The sequence below is a fragment of the Ailuropoda melanoleuca genome, chromosome 3 (assembly GCF_002007445.2).
Source record: "Ailuropoda melanoleuca isolate Jingjing chromosome 3, ASM200744v2, whole genome shotgun sequence".
NCBI lineage: Eukaryota > Metazoa > Chordata > Mammalia > Carnivora > Ursidae > Ailuropoda > Ailuropoda melanoleuca.
In genome coordinates this window covers 24,993,852-25,005,368 of record NC_048220.1, presented here as the reverse complement: position 1 = coordinate 25,005,368, position 11,517 = coordinate 24,993,852, and the positions used below count along the sequence as shown (strand labels likewise).

The following is an 11,517-nucleotide window of genomic DNA, read 5'->3' as shown; positions in this document are numbered from 1 at the left end:
AACATAAGAACTAGGAAGATCAGTAGGGGAAGAAAGGGATAAAGAAAGGGGGTGTAATCAGAAGGGGGAGTGAAGCATGAGAGACTATGGACTCTGAAAAACAAACTGAGGGCTTCAGAGGGGAGGGGGGCGGGGGAATGGGATAGGCTGGTGATGGGTAGTAAGGAGGGCACATATTGCATGGTACACTGGGTGTTATACGCAACTAATGAATCATCGAACTTTACATCAAAAACCAGGGATGTACTGTATGGTGACTAACATAATATAATAAAAAAACATTAAAAAAATAATAATTAATAAATTCAATTTAGTTAACCAACAGAATATTATTAGCTTCAGAGGTAGAATTTAGAGATCCATCAGTTGCATATAACACCCACTGCTCATTTTATCATGTGCCCACCTTAATGCCCATCACCCAGTTACCCCATCTTCCCCTCTCCCCACCCTCCAGCCATCCTGCTTCCTGTAGTTAAGAGTTTCTTATAGTTTGCCTCCCTGTTTTTATCTTATTTTATTTTTCCTTCCCTTCCCCAGGTTCATCTGTTTATTAAATTCCACATATAAGTGAAATCATATGGTATTTTTCTTTGTCTGACTTATTTCACTTAGAATAAAACCCTGTACGTCCTCCGGACTTGAAAACCTGTTTACTCATTTACTATACTAGAGAATCTGTTGGGTGTTCAAACCATATACCAGCCCACCCTTTATTTCCCCAAGTTAGTTGAGAATCAGCCCCAATTAAGCCTCTAGTTTTCACAGTGTGCTAAGGAGTAGGGAATATCTGCTCACCAAGAGGCAACACAGTGAGAGGAAAGACAGCAGCATTCGGGTCAGATCTACGTGTTTTGAATCTTGGCTCAACCACTTAGTAGCTATGTTATCTTAGACAAGTAAACTGCTCTGATGCACTCAACATTCACGGAACATCTATCATGTTCCAAAACATGTTCTAGACTCTATTTGTGAATAAAATGGCAACATTTCCCACCCTCAAGAAGCTTACATTCCAGGACAGGGCATGGACAATAAATAGATAAAATATATAGTAAGTCATGTCATATGGTCATAAAGAGTACTATGAAGGAAAAAGAAGTAGGATAGGATGATGGCAAACAGAGAAGGGCTATAATTTTTTAAAGACAGTCAAGAAGGTTTTCTGAGGTAGTGACATGTGAGCAAAGACTTGAATGAGTTGTGGAAGTTATTCATGTAGAGCCTGGAGAAAGAGCATTCCAAGCAAAGAAAATAGCCAGTACAAAGGTCTAGTCCATGCCAAATGTCCTAGGAGAACACCAAGGAAGTCAGAATGGCTGGAGTAGACTGAGGGAAGGAGGGAACCATAGGAAATAAAATCAGGAGGAGAATGGAGGGGCTAGAAATGTATGTCCTCATAGGACGACATAACAACTCCACTTTTACTTTGAGTGAATGGGACACTGTTGGTGGGTTTGAACACGACAGTGCCATGATCTGACTACTTTTTCTAAGTATCCCTCCAACTGATATATGGAGAATACATTATAGCAGACCAGGACAGATTTTTTTTTTGTCCTGAGCAAGTGAAAGGGTGGAGGAAACTAAATAAGCTGGAGAAGACTAGATCCAGAGTTAGTTTTGTTGAGTTTGAAGTGACAATTTGGCATCCAAGTGGAAATATCAACTTGGCAAGTGGATATATGAGTCAAGTTCAGGAGAAGGGTGTGCTAAACATAACTTTTGGAGTCATCAGCATATGGATGGTATCTAATGCTCTTATATAAGATCACTAAGGCAATGAGTATAAATAGATAAAAAGGAGAATTCAAAGGACAGGGCACATCTTCGGGGCGTTCCAAAATTAAGACACCAAGAAGATGAGAATAAATCCAGAAAGAATATAAAAAGTAGTCATTCAGGAAGAAAAACACACAAAAGAGCATATGAGGCTGGAAGCCAAGTGAAGAATGTGTACCAGAGAGAAGGAAGTAATCATCTATGTCAAAACTCTTGACAGGTCATGTAGCATGAGGATTCAGAACTAACCACTGGATTTGGCAACATAAAAGTCACTTGTGATCTTGGTAAGAACAATCTCAGTAGAGAAAGTAGATGCGGGTGTGAAAGTCTTATTGAATGGAATAAGAGAATGCCTGGAGGGCAACTGGAAACAATGAGTGTAGACACCTCAATTGAGGAGTTTTGCTATAAAATGGAACAGAAAATTATAACTGTAATTGGAGAGGAAAGTGGGCTCAAGAGAAATTCCTTTTTAAGACGAGAGCATAGCAGCATGTCTGTATACTGAGCATGTTTGTATACTGTAGGGAAAGGGAGAAATTGACAATGCAGGAGAAAGAAAGGAAAGTTGCAGGAGCCCTGTCCTTGAGTAGGCATAAGGGGCTGATACCTAGCACCAAAGTAGAGACGGCCTTAGATAGAAGCAAGGGCACTTCATTCACAGCAAGAAGAGGAAGTAGTCCATGAGTGCAGGCGCATGCAGGTAGAAAATATGAGCACGTCCGCATGTGGTGCTTCTCTTCTGATGACTCCTATTTTCCAAGCAAAATGGGAGACAAGGTCCTCATTTGAGAGTTAGGAGGAAGGGAAAGTGTCAGAGGCTGAAGAGAGGAAAAGGTATGCAATACTTGTTAGGAGAGAGGGAGAGTAAACTGCCCAGAGGCACTGAGGACTACCCGGGGTTAGAGGTAGTTGACAGCTTGTCTGGGCAGCGCGTTTGTGTTGTGCGGCCACATTTACTATGCAGAGGCAGGAACAGGGCAGCAGATTAGACTCAACTAAGGTCAGGCTTTTGTCCAGTAAGTAGGATGAAATAAGAGGAGGACAAGAGAGCTGATGATAGGTACAGGGATGATTATAACAGCTGCCTATGAAGTATAAGCACTGCAAGGAGGGAGACGGGCCCCTAAGAGGAATGAAACCCAGTGAAAGCGAGGTAAAATCAAAGTCTTGTGGCACTGGTAGCATCAAAGGATTGCTGGGATTGGAGTCCCAGAGGGAAGGAGCTCAACATATAAAAGACGGTGGTCAGAGTGGGGAGAGTTGAAGGTGGGGTCATGAAGGAGCTGTGGTTAGGAGGAATAAGTAAGAGAATGAACGGCTGAATTAAGAATTGAGGAGAAGGTCACTGGGAAAGACGCTGTCAAGGAAATGAGAGGGCAGAGTAATGGGAGCGTTGTCTTCGTGGATCTTGAAACCACCACCAATAGCAACAGCAATGTTGGGAGAGTGGCTGTGAGATAGGGGCTAAAATCTTCAGGGAAGTTAAGAGTGATTCAGAGATGAGCACGTTACAAAGAGAAGGAAAAGTCGATTTGGCCTGTTTGTTTCTCTCTCTGGGTCTCAGTTTCCTCATTTTTAAGTTGGAAATGCTGACAAGCCTTCCATCATGGGATTTTTATAAGGATTAAGTGAGATGTTGCAGGCAGAACATCTGTCACCCATTGGGACTGACAGACTTGAACGTGCGGAAAATTAAATTATTTTTAAAAGGGTCCCTGTGAACTCCTGGGTGTGTGTCTCATCTACTTCCAACTAAAGTTGGGAAAGTGTGACCTGGGAGGCTTATTGAGCTCAGGGTTGACCCAATAAATCATCATAATTCCCCAGAGACATTCACCTGTGGTCCTCTCTGGTAAGCCTGGGCCTGGCCATGACGACACCCCACCATCTGCAGCTGTCCTTACCCACGTCATCTCTGTCTTCCCAGCAGACCCGGGTTCTGACTCTTCCAGCCATCTGCAGACACCAGGTTCGTTGCCTCCCAGCCTCAGTGTCTAATGCAGAAGGCAAAAGCAAACTACACGCTTTGGCTGCTCTGTCTGGTGGGTTCCCCGTTTCTATGGCCAGGCTGGCTGAAAGAGCCCAGGGAAGCTAAAATCTTAGGGGGAAAAAAATGGTAACTTAGTTGCGTATAACACCCAGTGCACCATGCAATATATACGCAACTAATGAAGCATCAAACTTTACATCGGAATCTGGGGATGTACTGTATGGTGATTAACACAATATAATAAAAATAAAATTAAAAAAAAATGGTAACTTATGTTCTGAACTGTGCTGAGCCCAGAAACATGCAGAAGCTCTAGGACAGTGCAATCTGATGTTCCTAGCATGGGGAGCTTGTGCCATAGTCTGAGTCAAGCCCTCTCCTCTTCTTTTCTGTATCTATCCATGCACTGAGCTCTACACAGGAGTTTCTACCAAGAGATGAGGTCATGCCTAACTAACAAGGAAGTGTCTGTCTTACCAGGAATAGGCAACAATATTCAGAGATTCCTCCTTCTCAAGAAAGAGACAAGAAAAGTGATGGAGTGGGGGCCACAGGCTCAGGACACCTGAGTTGCAGTAGCAGGACTGCCAGAGTGGAACAGGTCCCTTTTGCTGAGCCCAGTCCCTTGAGGTTCCCATCCCTGGTTCATCAGGGCTCTCAGAATATCTTAGCTGGAATATGCTCTGAGCAAGTTTTACCTAGCACTACTGTTACACAATCCAGAGAGTGGATCCCTGGCCTCTACCCTCACACTACTCAGAGACCACGCTGGCCCTGTTCATTGCTAATTTGTCATTGCCTAGTACAGAGAAGGCCCTCAACAATGAGGGAGAGAAGGAACAGAGGGAGGGAAGGAGGGAGGGAGGTGTTAAGGGTGGAGGAGCAGAGAACACAGCTCTTCATCTCACCACCCAGCTCTGTGCCAAAACCTAGAAGACTCAAAGTATCCTCCCTGAATTTTTCTCCATGACAGTCTGCCTGAGCTGAGCAGTTGCCTTTCTACCTAGAATTTCCCTTCTTCTCCTTAAATTATATATAAAAATGAAGGGTGGGCACTCTTGGCAGAAAACATTTTCTTGATCCTCTTCCTAGCAAACACTTATCGCCCTCTTTCCCTAATGCACAGTGACATTTTGACTCAGCAGTGCTGGAAGGAGACAAGAATCATTAATTCAGAAAAATAGCTAAGTTTCTACAGTTTGCCAGGCTCCCACCTATCTACTCAGGAATCCAAATCTGGAAAAGTAAACCTGCATTCCTATTTACCAACTACCATTTACCAGTCTGAAGGCTGTTAACATGGATTAACATTAAAAGTGACATTTGACTCTCGTGTCCTTTCTGAATAGACTTATTTCAACTAAGAAATGAACAAGGAAACCTCTAGAGGAAAATATTTTTGGGGAGTAGTGGTATGAGGATGACATGAAACATTTTTTGTCCAACATTTTGGATCATTATCTGGAAATGAAGCAATCTGCTTGGGGGAGAGGGAAGCTGGCATGTCACTCGGAAAGGAATTGAAGGCTCTCAAAGATAATTCTGAAAGGTATGCCTAGGGAAGAGAACAGGGAACTCCAGAGGCAACTCATTAAAAAGCAAAACAAAACAAAACAAAACAAAGGTCAAGGTCTAAAAATATTTGCTCAACAGGCAAGTAATTTAAGGAGCCACGATTTGCCATACAAAAGGATGTGTGGTAAGAAAGGATCCCGTTAGATTCAAATTACATTTGATTTTTAAATTTATAATTTACAAGATTTTCCAGTACCTAAAAAGAAAGCACACCTGTGCACATTTTTTTCCAGTTTTAGCCTATCAGCCATATCTTTCCAGTAAACTTCCTGTGTAGAACAGTTACCACTCCACGTGGGTGGTAAATGAGTGAAGTGTTATTTCCAGCCTTCAGAGTTCATTTCTTTATCACCCCTCTCTCAGAACTGGGCACAAAGAACTGCTGCTTTGAAAGAGCCAGGACGGGCATCAGCAGCCATCAGAATCACTTAGAGAACAAGGTTAAAGAACAGATCCTGGGCATCCTCCTCAGGAATTCTGACTCCATCAGTCTGTGACAGGCCCTGGCTATCTATAGTTCTGGCATATGCACCCACGGTGACTCAGATGCAGGTAGCCCACGGAGCCCACCCTGACCAATCCCCTCTTAGAAAAGAGGCCCTCTTGGGGCGCCTGGGTGGCACCAGCGGTTAAGCGTCTGTCTTCGGCTCAGGGCGTGATCCCGGCGTTATGGGATCGAGCCCCACATCAGGCTCCTCTGCTGAGCCTGCTTCTTCCTCTCCCACTCCCCCTGCTTGTGTTCCCTCTCTCACTGGCTGTCTCTGTCAAATAAATAAATTTAAAAATCTTAAAAAAAAAAAAAGAGGCCCTCTAGGTTGCTGTGCCTTCTGGACACAGCACAGCCCTGGTTCCAATGCTCTCTGTAAACTCACACTTGGTGGACAGTCACTGATCCATGCTGCTATAGTGGGCAAGCCAATCTGTGGGGCTCTGTGTGACACACCCCTGATTTCTCTTTATTCTGTTAGAACGATTACAGGAAGTTATCTATGCAATGCAAGGATTTTGTGGTGGGCGTGCTGGACCTATGCCGAGACACGGAAGAGGTGGAAGCGATTTTAAATGGTGATGTGAATTTCCAAGTCTGGTCCGACCACCACCGTCCAAGTCTGAGCCGGATCAAACTCGCCATTAAATACGAAGTCAAGAAGGTAAGCTTCCCCACCTCTCTGGGCCTTCCTGCCTTGCAGGGCAGTTGGCCTAGCTTTGTGCTCATGCATATTTTACTTTCCCACAAGGTGACCTTGAAAACACCAATCACCCGACTACTCTCTAGACAGAGAATGGCCAGCCTTGTAGGACTGCTCAGAGCTCCTCTCAGAGACCCCCTCCCTTCACTCCCCAGCCCACCAAGAGAAAGGTAGCATGACTGTAATTCCATGAACAGGCTTTCGGCCTGGAAAACAAAAGAGGAGATTTTCAGCCTCTAAACAACTGGCAGGGACAACGTGACCTGACATCAGCTAGGAAGCCAATTCCCTAGTTTTCACAAGAAACATATCACTCCGGTCTGTCAATAGCACTGATTGAGCTCTGTGTGCCTGGGGACTTGTTGTGTAGAAAATATTTTAGTGTGGAGGCTTTGTGGGATCCATGGTTCTGGGAAGCTTAGAGGAATTTCACTCCAAAGGCTTATGCAAGTACTTAGTAGGAAGCTCAAGGAGACTTTTCACAGGAGTAAGCTTGTCCCACCTCCTCAGTCAACCTCAAGGTGTCTTTAATGGCCACAGGCACCCACAGTGGGTTGTCCGATTGAAGTCCTAAGCAGCAAAAGTCAATTATGTTTCCACTTTGGATGTACTCTGGATTCTTTAGAATCTGCTCTTACATTAGATGATATCATCCATCCTGATGAAAACTGCAGAGCTCCAAAGATCCACATGTTTCAATATCACTGTGCTTTACACATAAGCAAAATGGGTGATAGGCCTTTAAGGGTTTTTATTTTTTTCCAGCTATGTCACAGGGTCAATACTGGGGTTATTTTCAATGCCCCTAAACTGCCCTCTGGACACTTGTCCTCTTGCTTATCTTAATTTGTATGGAGGGAACCATCCTTCAACAACTACATATATCTGTGGAATTCATCTGGTGGGAACTTCCAAGTTTGAAAAATTCTTCCTGCCCTCTTACTTTTAATAACAATAAAAAAATCTAAGAAAAATAGCTTTGTTCAAAGACTAGGTCCGAAAGGTAGAGTGGACCAATCACGGGAAATGTGGCCTTCGATTACCATTCAAAAGCATGGGGCTATGCAAAGAGAGGGAGCAGGCTATAGCTTCAAGTACAACCCTATTTTTTTGGCTCAGGAAAGCTCATTTTTTCACCAACCCCAAGAGCTCAATGAGGCTTTTCATCAAAGCACAGCATTCTAATCCAGAAGCTGCTGAGATACCCATGGCCTTGGAGTTCACACAAACCCTGCTATGGAGACTGTTCAGCAGTGGTGAAGATGAGCTTGAGTTTCCAGAACTACAAGCATTTCCTTCCTTCCCTAAACTGGAGAATCCTCCTGCCTCCCAGCACAAGGAAAGAGCACAGGGTGGAAGTGAAGATGTCTCTGAAAACCCAAAGAACAGGAGATGCCTGGCATCTGTGGATTTGTATTTGCAGTTCTGGCTATTCATGAGCAATTCCAACTGCCCATAAAAAGCAAGCATTCACCATTTTTCTGAAACATAAATCTGAACCTCTCAGCAAAACTGTCAGTGAGGGCCCATCAGTCAGCTAGTCTAGCAGTCTGGCCACCACCTTATAGCTACGTGTTCCCTCTTATCGTCAACTATTAGTACAAAACAGCCCTGGTAATGAATGAGAAGAAAAAGCAAAGTACTCCACAAACATGATCGTTCAGGGCACAATAAAAAGGTTTTATGAGGGAAATTATTTAGTGGTATTTGCCAATTAGGAGAGTCATAAAGGTCTCAGGAAATATCCATCATGAATGTCAAGCGTCTGCAGCAATCCATAGGTGGTAAGATGAAAAACCACCTGCATAAAAAGTCAGCCTTGCCCATTTTAAAGACCTCCAATGGGTAAATTCTCTCAAACCATGTATACCATTATGTAACAGCAGACAGATGCAGTTTTCCTTGACATTTATTCTATCATGAATTATGGTGAAAATACCTAATACTAAAATGTATTAATATTATAATGAGATTTCATTTTTAATTTATGAACCTCAGCATGCTTCCATGGGCACAATCTAACCCTGGGTCTTTGAGTTATGAAATGACCAGCATCAAAGCCTGTTTATAAATACATTGCCTTTACACCTGATATATAGAATAGCTTTAAGGCTGGAATATAGAACCATAAAAAATTCCTAAGTCTCTGCCCACATGATATCAAATCAAACCACTAATTCAGTAATTAAAGCAAACTAGTTGCTGCTGGCAGTTTCATGGGCTGCTACTAAGAATGACCTTAAAAAATGGTGTTTTGTTCAAATAAATTTGGAGATCTTCAGTTAAGTAGAGCCAAACAGATTTCTTTGCTTAAAGACATTACAGAGCTTTTAATATGCACTGCTACTCTAGTTAAAAGAAAGAGGGTACAATATGTATTACTTGACCACAGAACTCTTTCTCATGAACACTGATGAAGCTCGTTTTCCATGTACAAGTCTTTGGGTAACTCTAATGTAGAATCAGCCTATATGATCTATGAAACACATAGATCTAAATGAAGTGGGCAGCTGCCCTGTGGTTGGTAATGAGCCCTGGGTCATGTCCTTCACCCAAACGTCTGCCTCTCTTCAGGCACCACACTAATGTCTGGTCCACTGGCTGGCTCAGTCATTGTCAGCTTCCATTAGATCAAGACAATTATCCCACCATTGCACAAGGAACCACCCGGTAAAGAGAAAAGAATCATGAAGTAGGTATCAGGAAACCAGATTTTTAGCATGATTCTTTCACTTACTAACCACGTGGTCTTGGGCAAGTCTTTGAAGCTGAGTCTCATCCCCATCTGTAAAATGGGCATATAAGATTTGCTTCCATTTTCTATGAATTTTCAAATGAATTGATACAAGAGGAAATGCTCTGCAAACAGTAAAGTTCCTCTGGAGTTCCACAAAGAAGCATCATTGCTGTCATTCAATGATGTCCCCCTTCCTTGGAACAGGGCGGGGGGCGTCCTTTCTTTTTCCAGAGATACTCCCTAACTTTTCCTTTGTCTTCTCCCTAGAAAATGCTAGAAACTTCCCATTGGATAAGGGCATTGTCATTATAGCCTAAAATCCTTCCAGAAAAGACAAAAGGCCTTGTGAGGATATCATTGTTCTCCATGACTTCTGTTTTAAGAGGGTAACTCGGCCTCCCCCAAAATCCAGGCAGATGTGTCATATGAAATATTAACTGTTGTGTTTGGAAGACAGTGTTGGAAAAATGGCTCAGAAGGTGCCCTCTGAGGTTAATCCTGGTCCAACCACTTACTAATGGAGTCACTTGAGCAAGTCACTTAGCCTCTCTATGTCTCACTTGTCTCATCTATAAAGTTTGGATAATAATACTTACTTCATGGGATTATGATAAGAATCAAATGGGATAAAGTAAGTGTGCCTCAAACAGCGTCGGGCCCATCAGCCTGTGGGGATAAATGAAGCGGTACCTACACACTCTGCTCTGGCTTAGAGTCCACGCTCATGTTACTTAACACACATGTGTCACTCATCTCAGTCCATCCCAGCCTTAACAGGTTACGGTCCCTTCAGAAGCCATGGCTGCCGTATGAAGAAGCAAAGAGGCTTCTCTCCTCATGAGGAGTCACACGTAATCTCAGAAGCAACCATACTTGTGCCTCACAGATAAAGAAACCAATCCCTCCAGCTTTGGCCCACCGTAGATAAGCCTTGGTCTTCTCCTTCAGGGCCAATGTGACTAGCAGACATCTTGCTGTCTTCTCCATTTCTATCTATCTCTGGCCCCATGGAACCATGCCTAATACCTTTCTTAAAGGCACTCTTCTCTCGCTGCATATCCACTCTAAATAAATGCTTAGGGGACTTCCAGCTCCACCAACAGGGAAGACCCGATCAGTCTTAAAATCCACTTAGGCTCAGCTGGACCCAGGCCACTCTCATAAAGGGAGCCCAGTGCCTAGCAAGTGGTCATTGCTGAGTGGCTGGTCACAGAGTCCAGACACAATCCTTGGTGCTGTCTTCAACATGACTAACTGAAGACGCACATCTGAACCCTTCACTCTCATCCCTCCCTCCCTCTCCTCTTGATTCCTTCTTCATCTCTAGGCTTGCAGGGACGTTATCTTCCTTTCTTTCCCCTACATTGTCCCTTGCTTCTTCCTGACTCCAGGTCTGCCTTAATGGGGATCATATAAATCTCCTATTCACTGAAAGAACTCTGTAGACTGTGTCATTCAAGCTCAAATGCCACAGGAGAACAGGACAAAGGGACCCAGAAGGTCCTATTTTGCACAGCAGAAGGCTTAACTCTACCTAGAGAGGAGATGGAGGCTGCTTTGGACATAACTAAGCAAAGATCTACTATTGGAAAAAAAAAAGGAGAACACATGAATATTTTGTCCAAAATTACGTTAGTCCCACTGCAGAGAGCATGTCTATTATCAGGCAACATCACCAGTAAGGGGGTAGTTCAATCTCACAAGTTGTTTCAGCCACTGCCTGTGAGCTCTATAGACACTGATCAGCCTGCTGGGCATCCCAAGGGGGGTGCCCTTGAAGAGCCATGAGGTGGTAGGTAAGGTGGGGTCAGGGATGCTATGACTGCAGCAGCAGCAGCAGCCTCTGCACTCTGCTAACTGAGCAAAGTAGAGTTCACAGAAGTCACTTTCAGATTTGCAGGTGGCCCCCACTCTCTAGTGTCCTGGCCTGCGGCTTGGTTTGTGGAACCTAAGCATGGCACTGGCCATCTTTCCTCCCAACTGATGAGACTCCCCACTCTCCTACAGGAGTAGCTCCACTCTGCTGAGCCTTCCAGACTCTGAAAGGTGCCCTCTCCTGACTCTGCCAAGCTCCTAGGTGATTCCTGGCTCAGAAAGCTAGTCTCATATGAAATAAAGCCCTGGGACAGGGCCATGGGAGGGAGAAGGAATGAAAGGGGGGCCCTCAATAGCCCTACTAAGGCAGTTCCCTTTTTCTCCACACCATTGTACTAAGGAGATAATATCCCCTATGATTT

General features: G+C 43.9%; 1 protein-coding gene across 1 annotated transcript in view; it reads left to right on the top strand.

Moving 5' to 3' along the window:
- Positions 1–11,517, top strand: part of TRPC7 (transient receptor potential cation channel subfamily C member 7) — a 150,849-nt gene that overhangs the window by 52,108 nt on the left and 87,224 nt on the right. Inside the window, exon 3 of the mRNA XM_034655736.1 lies at positions 6,322–6,504. Within this exon, the coding sequence (XP_034511627.1) occupies positions 6,322–6,504 (183 nt within the window). The remainder of the gene's footprint in view (positions 1–6,321; positions 6,505–11,517) is intronic.